This window comes from Panthera tigris, chromosome B3 (assembly GCF_018350195.1).
Source record: "Panthera tigris isolate Pti1 chromosome B3, P.tigris_Pti1_mat1.1, whole genome shotgun sequence".
NCBI classification, from domain to species: domain Eukaryota; kingdom Metazoa; phylum Chordata; class Mammalia; order Carnivora; family Felidae; genus Panthera; species Panthera tigris.
The window spans coordinates 31,575,041-31,596,896 of record NC_056665.1 but is presented as its reverse complement, the minus strand read 5'-3'; the positions used below and the strand labels follow the sequence as shown (position 1 = coordinate 31,596,896).

At 58.1% G+C, this 21,856-nt stretch overlaps 2 protein-coding genes and 1 long non-coding RNA gene across 7 annotated transcripts in view; 1 reads left to right on the top strand and 2 right to left on the bottom strand.

The window, feature by feature from the left end:
• Nucleotides 1-762: 762 nt before the first annotated feature.
• CLK3 (CDC like kinase 3) lies at nt 763-14,675 on the top strand. Of its 2 annotated transcripts, none has more exons than XM_042988398.1 (13): nt 763-864; nt 4,359-4,510; nt 5,128-5,344; nt 7,185-7,281; nt 7,559-7,625; nt 9,939-10,055; nt 10,730-10,896; nt 12,094-12,188; nt 12,279-12,408; nt 12,659-12,741; nt 13,156-13,235; nt 13,533-13,623; nt 14,263-14,675. In XM_042988398.1, the coding sequence occupies exons 2-13, from the start codon at nt 4,359-4,361 to the stop codon at nt 14,437-14,439; spliced, it is 1,473 nt and encodes a 490-aa protein (XP_042844332.1). In that variant the 5' UTR covers nt 763-864; the 3' UTR covers nt 14,440-14,675. The 2 variants fall into 2 exon arrangements, with proteins under 2 accessions (XP_042844332.1, XP_042844333.1); XM_042988399.1 differs by having other exon boundaries at nt 792-912.
• Nucleotides 2,527-4,178, bottom strand: LOC122239422. The gene is made up of 2 exons (XR_006218502.1): nt 4,077-4,178; nt 2,527-2,883 (listed from the first exon to the last, which is right to left on the bottom strand). It is a non-coding gene; the product is annotated as an uncharacterized LOC122239422 (long non-coding RNA).
• A 72-nt stretch (nt 14,676-14,747) lies between the features above and the next one.
• EDC3 (enhancer of mRNA decapping 3) overlaps nt 14,748-21,856 on the bottom strand; it is a 60,613-nt gene continuing 53,504 nt past the window's right edge. For 3 of the 4 annotated variants that reach the window (XM_042988395.1, XM_007084592.3, XM_042988396.1), the window contains exons 6-7: nt 20,235-20,452; nt 14,748-17,604 (exon numbers count right to left, since the gene is read on the bottom strand). In XM_042988395.1, the coding sequence (XP_042844329.1) occupies nt 17,270-17,604; nt 20,235-20,452 (553 nt within the window). In that variant the 3' untranslated portion in view covers nt 14,748-17,269. The remainder of the gene's footprint in view (nt 17,605-20,234; nt 20,453-21,856) is intronic. The other variant, XR_006218501.1, reaches the window with a different exon arrangement.

The following is a 21,856-nucleotide window of genomic DNA, read 5'->3' as shown; positions in this document are numbered from 1 at the left end:
TCGAGTGATTCGCAAAAAAAGGCCAGCGGGGCTTGGCCGCGGCCCGGCGCGGGCTTTCCTCTGGCGGGGGCCTATTAAGCGGAGACACACTGCGAGTCCGCTCACTGCGCCGCTCAGGGAGAACGAGACTCCCTTTCCCCCAGACCCCGTGCCTCCAGAAGCCCCGCCGACGTGGCTCTCGGCTATCTTCCGCGAATCTGCTCTGCATGCACATGGGAATGTGGGCGTGCCGCATGTCTTTAACCTCCCCGCACCCCCCCCCACCCGCCACACACACAAAGAATAAGGTCTCATTTGCTTCTTCCACAAAACCGAGAGTCGCGACCGCCTTCCCGAACCTCGGGACACAGACTTCCGTCATCTCTGGCGCCCTCCGAGGTCCCGGGGCCAGGCGGGCGCTCAAGGCCCGTCCGATTTTCACTGAGGCGTCAGCGAAACAATGCCCGCTTCTCCGCGCGCAGGAAAGGGTTGGCGGGCACGGGGGGTGGGGGGGGTCGGGTCCGACGAGCAGGCACGATCCCCGGCCGGGTCGGGGCTCCCAAAGCCCGCAGCGCGGGACGGCACCCTTGGGCCTACGTGCGTCGCGACACGGCGGGGGGCGGGCCGCAGTCGGGGACGTCCCCTCTGCCCTCCCGGAACCAGTCTCCACTGCTGTCGCCTGGACCGGGGCGGCGAAGACGGGTCCTCCAGAGCCTTCGAGTCGGGGGCTAGAGCGACCAGACCACCGAGCGAGGTCGAGCGAGGACTGGCGACGGCTGCGTCACGCGAGGGGCGGGGCCGCCGCGGGCGGAGGCCGGAGCCGGAAGCGGAAGAGGCGCTCGGAGCGGGGAGTGGGGCCTAGCCGCAGCCGGATCCTGGGAGACGGTGAGTGTGGGCCCGGGCCCGCGACGGCGGCGGCGGCAGCGGCGGGGGGTGAGTTGGTGAACAGGACGTGCAGGGTACGGGTCCCCGAGTTCCCGGTTCGGTCTCGGCCTACTCTCTTTCTTTCTCCTCGTCGGCCCGCCTCTGGCCGCGGCCCCGACCTCTCACCCCTGACCCGCCGCTTCTCCCCCGGAGGGGCGGTCACCACAGACCCCAACCTCTGGATCCCGCGGTGTCGGAATCTGAGCTGCCTCTGAGGCCCCTGCAGGGATCCAGTTTCGGCCCTGCACCTCCCGCGGAATGGGGTCGGGGTCCTACCTGGGAGAGCCTGGAGGGGCCTTCAGACCCCTCCCATACCCTTGGCTCGAGGCTGGGTCTGTAGACTCCTCCTCCCCGCGCGGCCTGGAGTTTGATTCTGGCTCAGGCTGGCCGTCCGCCTGCCCCCGGAGTCTCCCCTGTCCGCCACTGGCGGCGGTTATGGGGGAAGGGGCTCAGGTCTCTAAGACCCAGGGCACGTCTGGAGGGGACGCGAGCGAGAGCCGCGGGCCTCCAACGCGTTTTGTTGTGATGATGGAGCCGCTCCAGCCCGGGGGAGGGGCCAGCCCAAGTTGACAGTACAAATGCCCGGGCTGCTCCCTGGTCCGGGAGTCCCTGTGTGCTTTAGTTCCGGGTGCGGGTGCCCTGGTGTGGACCTGGGGTGGGAGTTGCCTGAGCCAGGCCCCCGTCGAGGCGGAGTTGGCGATCTTCCAGCTTCCCTCCTCCATGCCCTTGAAAAGGAGGAGCGTTTCACCCGGTGGTGGCGGCTTGTAAGGTGGCAGGTTTGAGGTTGCAGTGGTGGGGCAGCGTCAGCCAAAAATAACCATGGGGCGCTGGAGTGGCTGGGAACCGGGAGGGCAGACGCTGACCTGGCTGGCTGCTCTTCTCGTCAACCCAGTTCTCTGGCCAGGAACAGCAAATGAGAAGCCGACTAGGCCTATGCTTAGAGAAAAGCTGGCATCCTTGGCCTGGTTTCCTTTACGTTATCTCTTTCTTCTTTGTGTAAGAGTAGAGCCTTCCTGAACATAATTGTGACCCTTAACCTCTTTAAATAATCTATAGGCTGGCGTTTCAGAGAATCAGAGGTAATTGACGAGAAATGGGACCTAGAGCCCTGACTAGGAAGATAATGAGGGATATCTGGTATTTCCAAAATTTCAGCTGCTCAGAATGTGTTAAGGGAGAAGTTATCTCTGCTGTGATTACTTTATGTGGTACTTAATAGCTCTCATACCTGTCATCTCCTTTGCCAAGTTGGCTGGGAGGTGTTATCTCTAATTTTCAGGTATGGTAACCGAGGCCTAGAGTGACTTATGTAAGGTCACAAGGCCAGTAAGTGGCAGCACTGGGATTTAGTTCAGGGTTTTCTACCCAGAGCTCTCTCTCTCCTTGGAGGAAGGGTCTTAAGAGGGGGGGGGGGGGGAATCCTTTATGCCCTAAGGCATTTAACATAGACCCAGAGGTGTTACCTTGAACTTTTTTTTTTTTTTTTTTTTTTTTTTTACGAAAAAGTTGTCTTCAGTAAAGCATTTGACCTGAAGCCATGTGCTAGGCATGTTAAAGAAGTGGCATGATTTAATCTTTGCAGAGCCCTGTAAGAAATTACTATCCCCTTGTTGCAAGAGGAAGTTGAAGGTCAGAGTAGTTTATTAATTTGCCTGAAGGCACACAGCTAGAAGTGGCACAGTGTCAGGATTCAGCCTGACATCTGTCTGACTCTGAATCTGTGCTCGGTCTACTAACATGAACACGTGCGGACCTAAGAATCCTCTAGGCCTCAGGAGGGAGTCTTTGGCCTGGTGCAGACCAAACCACGTCCCTCCTCCAGCTCTGGTGCTTTGTCCACCCAGCGAGGATGGGCAGACCTCTGCCTGGCCACTGGAGCATCTTCCGTGTCACTCAGTGAGGTGTGAGATGCTGCCTTCATTCCATAATTTGGGCACCTGACCCAGGGTGATTGCAGGAAAGCAGTGAAACATTAGTCACCTGATCAAAACAGAACAGCAGTTTAAGCTTGGGGGAGCTGCTGGTAATTTTACATAGTATTTACCTCTAAGAGTTGCTGCGCCCTGGGCTTCCAGGTGGATAGGGGAAGAAACCTGCTGGTGGGGAGATCGAGGGCAGTGACTTTCTCAGGATCATGGAGAATCTTCTGGGGCTTTAGTCAGATATGCCTTGCTGCCCTGCTCATCCAAGGGGAGCGGTTGCATTCTGCTCTCCTGATAGACCCTTCTCAGGAGATCGGGCAGCCGCAGTGGGTTTGTCCAAATGTGCTTAGTCAGGCAAGCCCAGGACTGACCACCATTGGAGGTTGGCTAAGGCCAAATAAAGGGTTGGGAGGAAGGCTGGCCACGGTCTCTGGCCCAGCCTTCCAATGGAGCCAGTGTCAGAGTTTTGGGTGTGGGTGGAACAGGGAGCTGCTCTCACACATCCATCTTTCCCAGCTGGTGTCTGATCTAGCCTGGCAATTTCCTGTGGTGGATTTAAGTCTCTGCGGAACAGGGATAGTGAGGTGGGGCCCTTTTGGCCTGCCACTCCAAGCTCACAAGCTTGCCAGGCACTCAGCCCTCCGGCTACTCCTGAGATGAGCACAGGAGAAGGTACTGGAACAGGGAATCTGGAAGGGGGCAGTAGTGGTGCAGTTAGAGGGGAGGCACTGCTTGGCATGGCACCACAGGTGGCCTGAGGGGCCTTGGGCAAGAAACTTGGATGCCCTGAGGATGCTGGCATCATTTACTGGTGCTGAGACAGAGCGTAGAGCAGCAGCAGGGGCTGGCCAGACCCCCACGTCTGTTTGGCCAGACCCTCAGATGGGCTAGGGAATGTCGGAGAGGCCCTGTGCACCTCCTTCTCCAAGGGCTGGTCTTCTTGTCTCTGCCTATGGCTCCTCCCATTGGTGTGTGGTCTTTGCTCCCTTGAGTGGGGTCCAGTTCAGGGTTTCAGCCAGGCAACTTGGCTTTAAACTTGAGGGCTTTCACCCTTTGCTCCTGTGTGTTGGCTTCCTGCCAACAGCCCTTTGACTCTGGCCTCTGGCTTGCAGACCAGTCGCTTCATACAACCCCACAGACAGGAGGGAATTGAACCCAGGAGGCTCTCCTTTCTCCCTGGCCTTGATCTCCTGTGATGGTGCTCACCATCACCCCCTACCCACCCCCCCAATCCACATTCTATCTCCGTACCTGTGCTGGCTCCCCTGGTGCCCCGAGTGCTCGGGACGACGGTGCTGTGCTGGGGAGGCAGCTGTTTGTTTGTTCACTGGTGGAGAAGGGTGTTGCCCATTGTCTGCTGTGTGACCAGTGTGACCTCAGAGTTCTTCTTCACTTCATAAACCCCTGGGAGGGGCTGCCCCCAAACAGAACAATGGGCCTCTTCTTCAGGAGCTCCTAGGCTTCCCGAGCAGCCCTGTGGCTAGAGGTGGCTGGCTGCGTGTTTAGCAGGGCTCTCTGTTCCTTGTGGCCTAGATGCATCACTGTAAGCGATACCGCTCCCCTGAGCCAGACCCGTACCTGAGCTACCGATGGAAGAGGAGGAGGTCTTACAGTCGTGAGCACGAAGGGAGGCTGCGGTATCCGTCTCGAAGGGAGCCTCCGCCCCGGAGATCTCGGTCCAGAAGGTGACAGGGGATTAGGTGGGAGGAAAGGGCTCCTTCCCTCACTGGGACCAGCGAGACGGCCTGGAGGCGTGTGGCAGCCCTGGGTCCCATCAGCTGCCTGCCGCCTCTGCCCTGCGGCACCTTGCTTACTGCCCCTGACCTCATGCGTTTCTGGGCCTCCGTATTCGCTGCCGTCCTTGCTGCCCCTTTCTCTATCCTTGAGTCTTTTTTTCTCCAGCCGCGTCCCCCCATTTTCAAAGCCAGCATCTTCCCTGCTGACCCCTGAGCCTTCCTCGATGGGGTTAGGAACACAGTCTTTGTCCTTTCCAGAGGTTGGTCCCTTGGCCCTGTCTTAGCAGCCACGGGGAGTTCTGGGGCGCTGGGACCCTCTGAAGCCCTCTCGCTGCTCACCTGCCCTGGTGCCCTGCCGCCTGCACTGGAGAGTTGCCACCAGCGGCCAAGGTCCTGGAGGCTGGATTTCACACATACACCCTCTCTCCCCTCCCCTCAGCTCCAACAGGCTGCCCTTGTGAGCTCTGTGTAGGGGTCTCCCCACATGCCTTCGGCCCAGAAGCAGAAACCTGGCCGGTGGGAGGAAGGTCCCCATCTCACCAGTGTCTTCGTCCCCCTCCTGGCAGCCACGACCGCCTGCCCTACCAGAGGAGATACCGGGAGCGCCGCGACAGTGACACATACCGGTGTGAAGAGCGGAGCCCATCCTTTGGAGAGGACTGCTATGGATCTTCCCGTTCCCATCATCGTCGGCGGTCGCGGGAGAGGGAGCCGTACCGGACCCGCAAGCACGCCCACCACTGCCACAAACGCCGCACCAGGTCTTGTAGCAGCGCCTCCTCGGTGAGTGGTGGCCAGAGTGTGCCGGCTGGGGCTTAAAGGCCTCACCTCTTTCTAGCCTTCTCTCAGGCTGGCTGGTGTGGGTGAGTACTGCCAGCCCTGTGCACGCGCATTTGGTGTGTGTGCGCGTGTGCGTGTGTGTGTGTGTGTGTTGTCTGGTCCAGGTGCAGGGCTGAGCAGCAGGCCCGGCTCCTCTGTCTTCTGGCCCGTTGGCAGTGGCAGTGATAGGGGCTCTGGTTCCGGCGCTGGCTGGCCCCCGGCCTGTCTATGTCTCCACACGGCTCCAGGCACAGGCCACGTGGTGCGAGTGGCTAGGGACACGTAGAGAACCTGATAGGGTTGCCGGTCTGGAGCTGCGTGGCCTGGTCCTTCCCACCCAGAGATTGCCCGCACGTGCAGCCGCGTGTTCTGACTGGTGTGGACGGCACCCACCTCCGCGGTCTCGTCTCAACACCCCTCCCGAAAGGCCTGGAGGCTGGAGTGCCCGCGGGTAGGGGACGTCTGCCTGTCAGTCGGCTCAGACCGGGAGCTTCCCCTCCGACCTCCAGCCAGGCCCTCTTCAGACCAGCCTCTTCCTGTGAGAGGCGGTCAGGACGAGGGGGACGGGCTGCCTGTGTGATCGCGCACCGGAAGAAATGGCAGAAAGGCCCGCAGCCCCAGGCCTTGTCCGCTCGCAGGCCGCATGCCAAGAGCGGGGCCTGGCGGTGTTCTTAGCATGGAGGTTGTATAGCTCTCTGCCGAGACTGGGAGCCCCTGCGGCACTCGGGCCCCTGCAAGGAAGGCCACTCGTGTGTCTCTCAGGTTACGTGCTGTCTTCTCTTCTCCTCCCCACCCCTCTTCCCTCCCGCCGGCCTGAGGAGTAGTGGCGGAGGACAGGCAGCCAGGCATCTTCTCTGCACAGCTTTCCTGGACTTCCTTGAGTGGCCACAGGTTGAGGGTTGACTGCAGGTGTCCTGCGTGGCCTGGTGGCCTCCCGCACACTGCCACACGCTGCTGCAGATGGCGGTGCGGGTCTGTGGCTCTGCTGCTTCTCTTTTTGGTGCCTTCTGTCATCACGAGGCTCAGGATGGCCTGGCCTGTGAGTATCACGGGTGTCAGGGCAGGAGCTGGCTTGGGGCCTGTGTGGGCCATCGTGGTAGGAGGCCGGCTGGCCCAGAGGATCCCGGGCTCCTTCCCCGCTCGAGGCCGGTGGCACAAGGGCTGCTGACAGAAGGCCATTTCTGGTGGCGATGTGAAGTCTGGCCTCGGATGCTGTCTGGGGGCAGGTAGCAGCTTGGCTCTGAGTGGCAGCTGTCGGGCACGTGCAGGGCTGCGTGTGCAAACAGAGGCAGGCAAGGACGGGCTGGGCGTTCTGCAGCTGCCGCCCACGCTGGACGATCGGACCCGGGCTGAGCCAGCCACCTTCTTGCGCCGTTCTCGCTGCGTCTTCGTCCCGGCCGGAGCCATCACGGGAGGGCCCGGGAGGGGGACACTCAGTGGAGAAGGGAGTCGGGGCCGTGGCTCTCTGCGTGGCCCGGCCCCCCGGCAGCAGAGGCTGGTCGTCTTTCTGAGCGTTTGCGGCGCCCTTCTCTTAGATAATGTCCGAGTTTTCTTTACATACCTGTAGCTGTTTTTACTTTTCTGTTTTTGAAGTCAGTTTGTGTCTTGACGTGTCCCTTGCAATATCCCTATCGTTATATATGCTGTGTGCCTTATGAAATGCTGGGATCTGGAAAATCCAACCAACCAACCCACCGGCTCCTCACCGTCTCCACCTCTGCCTTTGACTGACACCTCAATCTGTCAATCGGAACCGCCTACCATGCGATTGGTCGGATGGCGTTTCGGGGGGCGGTGCATGCAGAGAAGCCAACAGAGCAGTAAGCGCAGCAGCCGGAGTGTGGAAGATGACAAGGAGGGCCACCTGGTGTGCCGGATCGGCGATTGGCTCCAAGAGCGATGTACAGCCACCTTTCGTAAAACTTTACCTCTCTACTTTCTACCCCCCTTGTTAGACGAGACCTCTCCTGCCCGGAGGGGCCTCTATTGCGCGTGGCGCCTTAGCGGGGCCACCAGTAATTGCCTGAATGACACAGACGCTAGCAACTTCTGTTTTTAAGAGTGTAGCAGTGAGAGAGAAACCTTTTTTGTTTTTGAGAATTTGAATGCTGTGAACTTGCAGGAGCTGCCGACCCTCTGCCCTCCAGACCCTCACGCCCCGCTTCTTTTCTCTCCTAGATGAGATCGTGGGGAACCTGGGTGAAGGCACCTTTGGCAAGGTGGTGGAGTGCTTGGACCACGCCAGGTGAGCCTTCCTCCTGGGAAGAGCTAGCCTGGGGCTCCTGAGGGTGGCGGCGATCGGTTTATCCTTTGGCTTTTTGAAGGGTAGCACCATAGCAGGGTGCTGACCTGCACGTGTTGGGGTTCTGCTTGTCCCCAAAGGTCGGGAGACATTCCTGGGGTTCTGCAGGCACGTGCATCTCTGCCCAGGTAGTGCCGGCCAGTGAGCGGGGCTGCCCGTGTTGCCCCACGTCCCCAGGGCCGTGGTGGTGGGTGTTGGAGCAGGGCCAAGGCCCTGGCCCTTACGTGGTCTGGGGCCGCGTCCTGTGATCTCTTTTAGGGTTTGGGCCTGGCGGCGGGGGGGGGGGGGGGAGTTGACATATTGCTGCGCCCACACCAAGCATGGGCCCCCGCCCTCGGAGGCCTGCCTGAGAGGCCGTGCACGTCCCAGTCGAGAGAGACCTGGGCTCTCTTACGTCACAGGCCATTGCCTCCCCGGAGGTGGCCAGGGTTGATTGCGGGTCCCTCTGAGTGTACTCAGGTAGAGTTGGGGGTATACCTGTGTGTGTTCGGGTGCTTCGGGGGAACCTTGCCGCCTTCTAGGCTGAACAGGGAAACGCTCTCGTCCCTTTGCCGTTCCTCAAGGCCAGAACTCTTACCTTAGGCTGGGAGGCCACCTCCCTGGGGCCCGTGGCCTCCTTTAATGGCACTCTCTTTGGTTTGGTGTGCTGGCTACAGAGTGCTCGTGTCCACGCTGTCTCACTTGAGCCACATGCCACCTGTCCCGACCCTTCCACGGTGTTAGAGGTGAAGAGACGCACTCGGGGTTTACCTGTACCCCCAGTTGTTGAGGGCTGGCACCAAGAACCACCACACGGGGAGCTCAGAAAGGACAGTTAGAGCCAGCAATCCAGTTAGCCCTGTCGTCCCCAATAAGATGGTGACGGTGACTACAAGGAAACCTCCCTGGGCTCCCAGTTCCTGTTTAAACACCCCTTGGACCCAGCGGGGCCCAAAAGGTCAGGGCTGGGACCAGTGGGCCTAGGGATGGGTAGACCACGCTGGCCAGAGAGACATGTGGCAGATCTGAGAGCTGTGGCACACGGGGGCAGCTGAGCTCTCTGGGCTGTGGCATTCTGAGCAGCCGGAGGGAAACTGAGCCAAGTCCCTAACGGGCAGGCACAAGGCTCAGGGGACTTTCAGGGGCTCCAAACGGAGTTGGCCAGTGGGGGTGTTATGAGGAGGTGACCTCCAGCTCAGCAAAGGGAAGGGCCTTATCCCCAGAGCCCTCCAGCCCTAATGCTGGCTGCCTGTGGAAATGATGAGCTCCCTGTGTTGAAGAGGAGAATGCCATTGAGGGGTCCTGTTCTAGGAGCCTGGAGCAGGGTAGCCTTTCCTCTGAGGTCCTTCCCTGCCCTGGAAATCCAGGAAAACGGGATAGGGAGAGAAAAACCAGGTGTTCTCCAGAACATGCCTCTGCCCTGGGGCCAGGGAGACTTTCCTTAGGCACCATGGCCAGCCTCCCAGATACCTCACGGGGTCACGTCCTTGTGGACCAGGCCTCTGAAGTCTGGCTGTCCCTCCCTGATAGCCATTGGGCCCGGCCGCCAAATCTCAGCAGGTCTCCTGCTCTGCTGGCATCCTGCAGGCGGCCTGCGGGGCAGGGCCCAGGGGCTGGGAAATGCAGAGCAGGAATTGTTAAAATCCTCACTGGACACCAAAGAGGACTCCTGGCACTCGGTGGTCTCTGAGAAATGTTGTGGCTGGTTGGTAGGCAGGCTGGTGGGGCTGCAGGGAGTGTGGTAAAGGGAGTGATCCTGGGGCTCCCAATGAGGTGCTCCCCGGGGCACCCTTCTACTGGCACCCTTAAACTTCTTGCCAAGGGTTCCCCCCTAGGACCCCCACCCCAGGGGGAGCTGTTTGGAGATGTGCTTATTAGGAAGGTCAGGAAGTGCTGCAAGAAAGTTCTGGGTGGGATGGCCTGGCCAGGGTCAGGGCTGACAGGCCTACAGGTTGGGTTACTGAGTGAGCTGGTGCTGGTCCGTGGGCTAGGCCTCTGCTCCTCTGCCCACTGCCCTCTGGTTGCTGGCAGCTGGCTGACATCAGATAAGCCTAGGCTGGCACGGATGCCAAGAGCGCTAACTCACAGATGCCAGGGGAGAGTAGAGGTCTGGTGTCACCTGGGTGGCAGGGGTGTCCGGTGTCTGCTGTCTTCAGAGCAGGCCCTGTTCCTGGAGTCCTGGATGGTATTTGCCAGGAGGTGCCGGGTGGGGGTGGGGGTGGGGGGAAGGGCCGGGGCGCTTCTCACAAGAACTTGCACTTCCTTCCCTGGTCCCAGAGGGAAGTCTCAGGTTGCCCTGAAGATCATCCGAAACGTGGGCAAGTACCGGGAGGCCGCCCGACTAGAAATCAATGTTCTCAAAAAAATCAAGGAGAAAGACAAAGAGAACAAATTGTGAGTGTCGACCGGGAGCGGGAGGGAAGCCTTCAGTGGGGATGGCGTCCCCTCTAGACCCGGGGGCGGAGCCATGTCCTCTCACTGGCCCTAGGCCTTCTCCCAGCTCCCAGCTCCCAGAGCCAGGGGAGCTGGGCCAGTGAGTCTCGCCGAAGGAGCCTTTGGATTTCAGTCCAGCCTCCACCCCAAACATTTCTGTGTTCCCAGGCAGTCCCCCAAGCCCATTTCTGTGAATAGGGGCCTTGGGGGTCACGGCAGGTGTAGACAAGACGCACGCCTGAAGCCGTTGGGGCTCTGGCATGGTCAGAGAGCTCCGAAGGAGAGCCACCTCCGCACACACAGGCTAAGCAGCTCCTCTCCCACGAGCACTGCGCTGAGCCCTGCAGACTCGAGAGGCTCGGTTAAGGGAGCTGGAAAAAGTGTGTGATGCCATCACTCTCTGAGGTGTAGGGATTATGCCCAGGTCATAATAGATGGGGCAGAACACCTAGGACCGGAATTCCCCCTACAGCAACAGAACTTTAGTCCTTGCCCTGAGCTGGTCTGGGGGACTTCTGTTGGGGAGACGTGCCCCAGTGGCCCGGAGTGGGGACTGGCTTCACCTGAGGGAGGGGCGGGGAGCCAGCCCCCGCCCCCCCAGCAGAGCCTGAGCCCCACCCATCGTCCTTCTCTAGCCTGTGTGTCTTGATGTCTGACTGGTTCAACTTCCACGGTCACATGTGCATCGCCTTTGAGCTCCTGGGCAAGAACACCTTTGAGTTCCTGAAGGAGAATAACTTCCAGCCTTACCCCCTACCACACGTCCGGCACATGGCCTACCAGCTCTGCCACGCCCTTAGATGTAAGTGACCACACTTCACGGGGCATGTGGGGTGGCAAACTCGCCCGGCGGTCTTACGCTCCCCCGTTCACACCAGCACGCCATTCTACGGGGCCTGAGAGACACCAGGGCCCCTTTAGTTGAAAAGCCTTCAGGTGGGAATCTCCGGGAGGATGGAGAAGCTTCAGTCCCCTCCAGGGGCCTCCTGAGCCCACCTGTGCCACAGGCACTCGGGAAGGAAGGAGAGCGGCTGTAATCAGTTCGGCTACTAGTACCCTCTCACCTTCCTGCAGAGGATGAAAGGTCAAAGCCTGCCCTGGCAGATCCCACCCCCAGGCGCTGCCCACACGGACCCCCTCTGTCTGGCCATCACATCCCATCTGCCCGCCAGCCTTTAAGAGCCTCTTTGGTGGCACACGTGCTCAGCACTGCGGGATTTGTGGGCAGCGCAGGACAGAGGCTCCTCGGAGAGGAGGTAGACAGGCCTAGGGCTAGGCTGTATGCGGTCCGCACAGATGGTGGGGACGGGGACGGATACTCCAAGCAAGGTGAGCGGCGCGGTGAGGGCCCAGAGCCCGGCACGTGCTGAAACTCACTCTGAAGAAGAGAGGGGCCCGTGCTGGGGAGAAGTGGGTCACAGCGTGCTGAAGGGGGCCTGGAGCCAGAAAGTGAGAGGTGGCGGGTGCCACCGTTGGTGGGGCAGGGGCCGGAGGAAATGGTAGGTATGTCCGCTCAGGCCTAGGTTGTGCTTCGCAGGTGGCCCCGTGGTTAGTTGAACGTTGTTCCCGCCGTCTTGACATTCTTAATGACTTTTGAATCAAGGGACCTGCGTTTTCATTTTGCCCCGGGCCCTGCAGATCGCGTAGCTGCGCTGGGGAGAGGGACCCATGCCAGGGCTGGTGCTGCAGCTTTGGTGAGAGAGGCTCAGGAGGCCAGGCCCCCACAGAGGAGGTGAAGGGAGGTTTTCTAAGTGGGAAAAGTCTCCCTTGCCCCTCTCATAGAGTGTCAGGACCTTCCAAGGCCCCAAGCACAGAGGACCGTGGAGAGGGAAGCCGGTGTGGACGCAGTCTGGTATCCCGTGGCCCGCTGCTGAGTTTAGGGGTGGGCAAGGCCCTGGCGGGCCGGTTGTGGAGGAGGGAGCCGGCCTGGAGCTGGCGGGAGGACCAGAGAGGCGGCCAGGGTTCTCAAGTTTCTGCTTTTTTCCTCCCGCTCTCTCAGTTCTACATGAAAACCAACTGACCCACACAGACTTGAAGCCAGAGAACATCTTGTTTGTGAATTCTGAGTTTGAAACTCTCTACAATGAGCACAAGGTATCGGTCAGGGCGAGGCCGAGGCTGTGCTCTGGGGTGGGTCGCCCATGGCACGGACTCCTGACCTGGCTCGCCCCCCTTGCCTGTCAGAGCTGTGAGGAGAAGTCAGTGAAGAACACCAGCATCCGAGTAGCTGACTTCGGCAGTGCCACCTTTGACCATGAGCATCACACGACCATCGTGGCCACCCGTCACTATCGCCCACCTGAGGTGATCCTTGGTGAGTGACTGTACAGCCCCCGGCCCTGATCCAGTGGACAGCCGTTGGGGGAGGGTACGGATAGAGACAGTGCCCGCCACCGGGGACCGATGCTAGAGTCACTGCGGTTGCCGACTTGGCCTTCCCGAGAAAGGGTTTCCTGTTGAGGTTGGGGCAAGAGTCCTGCCAGCCGGAGTGGCCGCTGCCCTTTGACCTCTCGGCTGGGAGCACAGGGCTGAATCTCATGGTTTCTCCCCATCTTGGCTTTCAGAGCTGGGCTGGGCCCAGCCCTGTGACGTCTGGAGCATTGGCTGCATCCTCTTTGAGTACTACCGGGGCTTCACCCTCTTCCAGGTGAGGCCCATCCCGCGTCACTGCACTGCCCCGCGCGCTGCTCCCCTGGCAGGTGGCGGGGCCGGTGCGGGGAGCCCTTCAATTCAACCACCCACCAGTCGGGGAGTCTGGTGCTCAGCCTCGGGATGGAGGGCCAGGGCGGGAGGAGCGAAGGGCAGAGATGGGCCCAGGCAGGGCACGTTTTGGGAAGAGGTGTGCGGTGATGGATGAGTCCACCGAAAGGCTGAGGGGTGGGAGCCTGACCCTGAGGGAACAGGCTGGCAGGCTGCCACCGGGTCACAGACCGGGGCTGCTGTTCCACTGGTGGATTTGCCTCTCCTGGGGCAGGGAGGGCACCTGCCCATCTTTTCTGTCCCTTATTTTCTCTGAGGCTGGTACTGACCCCTGCTTGCTCTATCCACGACCTTCCAATAGACCCACGAGAACCGAGAACATTTAGTGATGATGGAGAAGATCCTGGGGCCCATCCCATCGCACATGATCCACCGTACCAGGTAAGGAGCCAGGTAGCGCCCTTGGGGCTGGCCTCTGGGGCCTTTCCGGTCTTGGCAGTGGGTCACGAGCCTGTCTTTCCGGGACAGCCTGGCTCCTCCGGGCTCACAGCGGCCTTCCCTGCCGTACACACCGAGAGACTCGGCGGACTGCTTGCCCTGCTGGGTCAGGCTGGCTAGGAACCCCCACCCCCACCTGGCTTTGCTGCCGTTCCAGAGTGCCGCGGTCTTCCCCGACCCCCACCCGAGACTTGTGGCCCCCTCCCCACCCCTACCACTTGACCTTTCCCTCACTTTCAGGAAGCAGAAATATTTCTACAAGGGGGGCCTGGTTTGGGATGAGAACAGCTCTGATGGCCGGTATGTGAAGGAGAACTGCAAACCTCTGAAGGTCAGTTTCTGGCTTCCCCCAGCTCCCCTCAGGCCAGGGAGACCCCAGGCACTGGGCAGACACACAGCAGAGACAGGCGAGGCCGCTAAAGGCGGCCTCCTCGCCGGGGCTCTGCCTGGGGCCGCACCAGAGGCTGCTGGGCGCCGGCACGGGGCTTCATGCAAACTGCCCCAGAGGGGCCCTGAGCCCTACCCCTTCCCCAGAGGGTGGCTATGGATGTAATTGGGGAACAGCAGAAGAGCCAGATGTCAGAAACCTTGTTGCCTCCTGTCCCTCTCTCCTCTCAATTTTGGGAAGAACTAGGCAGGACAGAGGTGAGGGGGAGGGGACACGTAGACACGGCCCGGAAGCCTCTGGCAACTGCATTTGGTGCTCGGACAAGCGAATTCTGCAGAGGTGATTTCTACCCACCTGTCAGGACTTTGCATGCGGGGGCAGAGGCACCAAGCCAGCAAGACACCCAGTAGCCTGACAAGTTCAGAGCAAAACGCCCTACACAGGCATGAGAGGAAAGGAGCTGCTCACTGTCCAGGAGGGGAGACGTAGTCCTCCGGGGAGGTGTCACTGCCTCCTTGACCCCTGCAGCGAGGCTTCCCACAACCCTGCCGTCACACTGAGGCACCTTATGTCCCTGAGCAGAGTTACATGCTCCAGGACTCCTTGGAGCACGTGCAGCTGTTTGACCTGATGAGGAGGATGTTAGAATTCGACCCTGCCCAGCGCATCACACTGGCGGAGGCCCTGCTGCACCCCTTCTTTGCCGGCCTGACCCCCGAGGAGCGGTCCTTCCACACCAGCCGCAACCCAAGCAGATGACAGACGCAGGCCACCACGTGCGATGGAGAGCGGGACTGGGCTGCCCGGCCCCTCTTCTCCAACCTCCACCACCACCGGGCCCCAGGGCCAGAGCCACCAAACGAACAGTGCAATGTGAAGGAAGGCAGGAGCCCGCAGGGGAGGGGACTTGATACCCGGCTGCCAGAAAGCACAGATTTGACCCAAGCTATTTATATGTTGTAAAGTTATAATAAAGTGTTTCTTACTGTTTGTAACCCCTGGTACCGGTGTGTCCGTCTCCAGGCTCCTTGCCTTCTCCTCCCCCTACCTGATTAATAAAGTCTTTCTTAGCAGTTCAGCTTGTGGAGAGCTAAGTGTGAACTGGGCACGGAAGGGCTAGCCAGTGGAAAGACAGAAGCCAGGGGTCCCTCTGGGCCCAGGAGAAGAGCCTCAGAAGCAGGGGGAACCTGCTGGAGGGCACCTGCTCCCCTCAGCCCGTGCAACCTAGGGGAAGTGGCCCGCTGCACCTGGGCAGGGGCACCTAGTGTTAGTATTCTTCCAGCCCTGTCACCGGCTGGCACTTGAGGCCCCATGTGCCTGACAGCTGGTTTCCTGGAGGCTGTCAGACATGAAATGATCATGCTGGGCTCCTACGGCCCGAGTGGCGGCACCTCACTGCAGCCTACACAGCAATTTACCACAGAGCGCAGGACTCCGTCATTCAGCTTTATTTTAAGTGCTGGTTTTTAGTTCCCCAAGAACTGCAGGAGTGATAGTCGACCACCTGACTGGGGCCCCTTGGGGACTGGGCACTGGGGGGGGCAGGAGGCCTCCGAAAAGAGCCGAAGATAGAGGAATCATGCTTATCTTTAATACCACTGGAGAAGGCCCGGGCTGAAGGCAGGAAGAGGCTCCAGAGCCACCTGCAGGGAGAAGACGGAGAGGCTTGGACATAAGCTCCCAGTGGTCCCTTAACACGGTCCTCACCCCAGGGCCACTGCAACTTACCGGAGCAAGCAGAGTCCGTTGGGCTGGGGTTCCTCGAGCTCTTCCTTCCACTGTACCCAAGGGGGGGCCTAACTGCATTAACAGGCAGGCACCCAAAATCTGCTTAATGGTTGCTTACAACATACAATGCCTGTAATCCAGCACTGCTCCTCAGATTATGGCCCTGCCTCTAAAGAGACGGCCCCATCTTGGGAGCTTCTTGGCCCTGAGAGTGAGCAGAAGCTCAGGGAGGATACACACGACAAGGCTCATAGTCTGGCTTCCTCCCACTACTGGAGACAATTTGTTTGAGGGAGGATGGGAGGAAAGGAGGGACCAGCCCTCTGCCCTGCCTCATCTGCTCCTGGCTATGCTCCTATAAGAAAAGTGATAAGTAGCCTGAAACCCAAGGTACCAGGGCCTACCCTGTGTCCACGATCCTTGGCGAGCCCTCCCACTCGCCGCCTTAACCAGAGTGGGTGGGCAGAGAACAGAAGGAAGCCTGAATTCCTGAAAGAGGCTTTTAAAAGCACGAGCTTTTTGCAAGGGCCCTTGCCAGGGACTCCAGGGCACAGCTCCTGTTCTGAAACCAGCCTCCAAGGCCTAAGCCTGTGAAGGTCCAAGGGCTTTACTGCCTTAGGACCTGAGCAGCAGTATGTTCCTATGGCTGAGCCCCACCAGCTAGCTCATCTAGAACTAGACTCATTTTGGCATCTTTGAGATAGGGGGCTGGCCCCAAGCCTACTCAGAACTAGAGTGGACAACCATAAAGGGTTCAAAGCCCAGACACTAAGAACTGGGGTGGAGCCCAGACAGGGGAGGGGCATGCACCCTGCTCTGGGATGACAGCTGCAGAGGACCCTTTCAGGGGAAAGATGGGGGGGGGGGGGGGCGGGGCGGGCAGAAGGAAGTTGGGGTACATATGCAGGCAAGGAGGTGGGGGTGGGATAGTGGTAGCCTAATACAGAAGCACCAGGGAGCCTCTTCTGGCTCAGCACCAGGCTCCCCCAGGGACCTCCCCAATACTGAACATTAAAGCTGCACCCTGAGGGCTCTGGCCCCAGACTCGGCAAAGGCTCTGCCCCCCGCTAAAGAGAGTATGGGGCTGGGGGGCACGGCTGGCAAGATGGGCACTGTGGTTCTACAGTAACATAACCTTATACTACCTATGCTGAAAACAGAAAAACAGTATAAAATCCCAATACAGTAAAACCATCCTGATGTCACCCCCTTCCCTGCCTCTCGGAGTGATGGGAGTGGAAAGGAAGGACCCCTGAAAGAAATCCCAGCATAAAACTTGCATCAGCTCAGGAGAAAGGGTCAAAAGCCCCCAAATCAACTTGTGGTGGGGCTCTGGGAAGGAAGGCCTCCTCAAAGCCCTCAAAATGAATGCAGAGTGCAAGTCTGCCCTCTAGCGGGCAACTGCAGCACAGCCAGTTCGACATGATCAGAAGGTGGGGCTGCCCGGCTAGGGAAGCAGGGGAGATGAAGCCGCAAGCTCCGGCAAGGACGGGCCCCCAAACAGGACCCACCCCACCCCACGAGGTGCTTGCCCAGGCCCCAGTGACTGTAAACCTGAAACACGGGTCTGTGAGCTGCCTAAGTCTGTAAACAAAGCCCCACCCAGCCGCGAAGGGGGCCAAGTGTAGAGATGCCTAGAGCCACTCAGCCTGCCACTCACCCCGCACACCCAGTGGGAAAGCCTTCCCCGGCTAAGGGCAGGTGACAGGTCATTTTTAAATATGATCTGTTCTCTCACAGAAGTAACAAATCCAAAAGCGAAAAAATTTAACAAGGTCCATGAAGCTTCACATCCTTAAGGCGTTCGTTGTCAAGTTCAGTGTGTCCGGAGCAGCAGGGGACTGCAGCGCCCAGAGCTCCTCTAGGCAGAGTGCAGTGGAATGACAAACTTGCAGCCAAAGGGTGAGTGGTAGCTGATGCCCACCTCCTGGAACACCTGCTGGGGGAGGCCGATGTCACACAAGTAGACGCGGCCCGCACGCTCCCCCAGTGGTAGAGGCAGGCCCAGAGCCAGTGACCACTTGGCATCGATGCCCTGTTCGCCTTCATGCACAGGAGGGTCTATGCTGAGCACCGGTGCCCGGTTCCGATTGGCCCAGGCGACAGCTGCCTTGTACCAGGGCTGGTCCCGCAGGAAGGCATTCTCGGGGCAGTCCAGGCAGTTGATCACTAGGTCCACGGGGCTGGTGGGCAGATCTGCAGGTGGAAAGAGCACCATCTGGGAATCGCTTTAAGTAGAGAGCAGCCCAGGTAGGGACTAGAGCCCATGTGGCCCCAAGGGTACCTTGTTCTGACACCACTCCGAGCCTCGCCACAGGCTGGCTTTCTCAAGACTGGGTCAGGCTCCAGAAATTCCAAGGCCTGGCTGGGCTGGGCACCAGAGACCAAGGGCACATCAGCCCGACGGACCACTGACCTCTCACAGACCCCCAGGCCGAAGCACTGTCCTGATGGCTGTGCAGGCCACCTCTGGGCACAGGAATGCACATCCGACTAAGCTCTGAGAAGGGGGAGCCCTGCCCAGAGCCCAGCAGAAACGGGCTGACTGGCCCCAGAACTGCAAGCAGGCCAGAAGAGAACACGCTTACTTATTCTGCCTTGGGCTAGCCTACTCACACCTCAGGAACCAGCTGGGCCTTGCTCATCCCGCCCTCCCATCTCATGGAAATGGGCCGTCCTTCCAGCCCAATCTTAAGAATGGAGAGGGAAACCTATCACTTCTCCAGGCATTTAAAAAAGCTTCCCTGCTCAAACCAAGCCTCTGGGACAGCATAAAAACAGAGGTCTCAACAAGTATGTTAAGTCTTGACGAACCTAAGAGGATAAACTGAGAATAGAAGAAATCAGACCAAACTCAGACCATCCTCAGACTTAGCTTCTAGAGTTGAAAAAGGAAGGCTTTTTGGGTAGCCAGAGGAAGAACTACCTGGAAAAGGGCATCATGTTACAGATCTCAAGAGGGGGAACCCACAGCAGGCCCCCTTCCTGGCTCTTGGCCTAAAGAAATGATATTTCTCAATTATGGACTCATGGCTTCCTTACTTAGAATAAGCCACCATGATGAGGGGTCGGGGGATGTCCCTGTGGGCCATTAGGCTCTCAACAGTAAGAGTGCTGTCTTACGTTCTATGTGCACACAGGAGCCTGGCCTGATAGGACACTGAGGTTCTGGCCCAGGGTCTGGCCCCAACTTGCCATCTGACCCCTGGCAAAGCTCTTTCTTCCTATTTCTTCTCTCCACTCCTCCCCAGCTCACACTGAAACCCTCTCCAATCACTTTGCCCCCCCCCCCCCCCTCGCCACTTGAAACTGCTCTGGTCAAGATCATCAGGAGCTTCCACACTGCTAGATCCAGTGGTCGATTCCCAGTCTTCGTTTGAGCCTAACCTAGAGCTGCTTGCTGGCAGAGCTGACGGCACCACACCCCTGCTTTTCACTTACCTTCTAAGTGCCTAGCTCTCCTGGTTTCCCTTCTCCTTCACTGACCACTCTCCTAAGCTGGTCTCTCAACTCCCTGACTTTTTTTTTTTTTTAATATTTATTTTTGAGAGAGAGAGAAAGAGATAAAGAGAGAAAGAGAGAGAGAGAGGGAAAGCAGGGGGAGGGACACAGACAGGGGAACAGATGATCTGAAGCAGGTTCCGTGCTGACAGCAGTGAGCCTGATGCAGGGCTTGAATTTGCAAACCATGAGGTCACGACTTGAGCCAAAGTCAGGACGCTTAACCTGACTGAGCCACCCAGGCGCCCCCTCCCTGACTTCTGAACAAAGAACTCCCTACCTGTTCTCTCTTCCTAGGAGATAGCTTATCCAAGCTCATCAGGGCTCATTCCCACCTATACACTTGGCCCTCCAGGCCGGACCCCTTCACCCACCTGCGGACCCATCTGTATCAGTCAACATGTCCACCTGCATATCCACTGAGCACCTCTACCTGAGCTTCTGCTCTTCCTGCCCAAACCTCTTCCCACAAATCTTCCCATCTCAGGATGGCACCTCCATCCTTCAGGTGACTGAAGCCAAACACCTTGGAGTCGTTCTTAACCCTTCCCTGTCACATCGCATATATCCAATCTGCAGCCTCTAGCTTAAAAACTGATTTAGAAACCAACCACCCTTCACCTCCTCTACCAGAATCACCAGTCTGTGTTCCAGTGTATCATAGGAGCCTCTTAACACCTCTCTTTGTAAACCTCTAGTCTACTTCCAAACAGCAGCCAGAATGATCATTTGGGACCTGAGATGGATTCTATCTTCCTTCTACTTATTCCTCCAGTGATTCTCCATCTCACCCAGGGTTAACATTCAAACCCTTATAGTGATCCACAGGTCCTTTCTTTACAACCAGACCCTAAAAGGTCTATGCTACTCTCTATCCAGCTCTCGAACACTCCCAACACTCTCTAGCTCCCTTCCCTGCTTTGTCTCCGTAACACTTACCACCACCTGACCTAATGGAAACGTTACTTATTTGTCTCTTTGTCTGTCCTAACCAGAACCTAAGTCCATGAAGCATGGATTTAAAACAAAACAAAACAAAAATCTGCTACATCCTCAGTGTCAGGAGTAGTGCCTGTTCTGTAAAATGAACAAATGGGTCCCCAGCTCTCCATATGAGAAGTGGGAGGGAGGACAGTGAAGGGATGGGAAGTAGGCAGGTCAATACCCTAAGTACTTCCTTTATGCACGAAAACTTACAGGCAGAACAGACTTTACACCTGTGGTGCTTTTCCACATGCCACCACTGGGCGGCAGCACCAGACCACCAAGCTCCAAGAGGGGGCGGGGGGGCTTGCCATATTAGCCCAGCCCTAGCAAATGCTCACCTTTGAGGTTAGATACTTGTTGGCCTTGGGTCTTGCTGAAGAGAGACAGCTCGTTGGTGATGGACTCCAGCATCTTCACAAAGTTGGGCAGGAAGAGGATGACCTGGACATCATGGTTGGCTAGATGCCTTCCACAACTGATCCCCTGAGCCCCTTTCACATGGGGGCCACACAGCAGGGCCACTGTAGGCCTCTGGTGAACATTTTTGGGATTCAACCTGGAACAGAAGGTAAATAAGCGCTATCAGCTGCAGACCTGCCAATCCCTTGCACCCTAAACCAGACGAGAGCACCCGTTGCTCTCAGAGTTTTTTACAGTCCCAGGTCCCGAGGGGGCCAAAATCCACAGCATCCCAGGTCTACAGGGTGGCACTGGCCCTGTCCCACACATCAGTGTCATTTCATCTGCTGGGTCCTCTCACTAGGCAGTTCACCCAGATCTCGTTCCATATAACACGGTTGCCAGAACACTGCTTTCCAATCAAACCACTGAACTGTTCTGTGTCCTGTGAGGTCCAAATCCTGCTTAGCAAAGACGCTTCTCTACCTCTACAGCTTTCACTCTTCTTCCCCAACATGCTGTTCCACTGAAGCAAGGCTGGCCCCACTCTGTCCTGTACCTGTAAGGCTCCTTCCTGTTTCTCCTTGTCAAATTCTGACCCACGTTTTCTTTGAGATCCAGCTCAAGGCTCACGTCTTCCAGGATTACTCTGGCTCAACTCCTAAGAAGCTCACAGCAAGTACTGAAAATGGCAGTTCTAAATCATCCTCAATCAGTTGCCAAACCAAGTTCTCTTTACCAAGCTGCCAGTAAGCTAATAAGGGCAACACCGTAGGTACGGATGGTACCTCTTCCCTAGAACGCTGTGTGGATCAATGGAGGTATAGACAGCATTTAAACAGGGCCTGACACATTATAGCACTGGTCACAGAGGAGGCAGCAGGCTCGGGGCTTCCTGGTCTCCTAGGCTGGCAGCTCCCTTGGATACCCACTTCCTGACCAAGTCATTTCCAGCTCCTGCCATTCAAAGCTGAGCCACAAGTAAGGAGGTTTGGAGGATTCACTCTGGAGCTGTTCCCAACCCACAGACAGTACGCTCTGCCTCCAGGGCAGAAGGCAACTAGAGACGGACAGCAAAAAACAGGCTCAGGTCCCTGCTTAGCAGTGACCGTCACCTACTCTCCCAAAGGGAGGAAGAGGACAGATGCTGTTCAAGTCAAAAAGGAAACCTCTGTCCTCCAAATAAATTCTAGGGAATTTAACAATGCACTCTACCTATACACCAAACCATTTCATTTCCCCCATTATGTTTGCATCTTAAGGAAATACGACAAGTACTTCTCCCTTCGGACAGATACTGCTGCGCTGTGGCGTCTGACTCACCCGTGTCTGTTCCTGAAACGGACTCTTCCTCTCACAGAGGCACCCTGTCAGGACTCAAAGCAGACCATGGCACCGCCTACCCCACGGCAGGGGGCAGAGTCCGGGCCTAGCTGGGCGGGAGACCCGGCTCCACCAAGTACCAGCAGTGTCAACGTGGCAAGTCTTACAGCTCTGTGAGCCTCAGCCTGCTCAGCCTCAAACACCAGGCTAGATTTACCTTCGAAGTGAAGTTATGAAG

What these genes read in the sequence shown, in the direction of transcription:
- CLK3 (XM_042988398.1), top strand. Translation starts at nt 4,359, where the DNA reads ATGCATCACTGTAAGCGATACCGCTCCCCTGAGCCAGACCCGTACCTG. An exon ending in CGATTGGCTCCAAGAGCGAT is followed by an intron (nt 7,282 to 7,558) that starts GTACAGCCACCT and finishes TTTCTCTCCTAG; the next exon opens with ATGAGATCGTGGGGAACCTG. An exon ending in GGGGCTTCACCCTCTTCCAG is followed by an intron (nt 12,742 to 13,155) that starts GTGAGGCCCATC and finishes ACCTTCCAATAG; the next exon opens with ACCCACGAGAACCGAGAACA.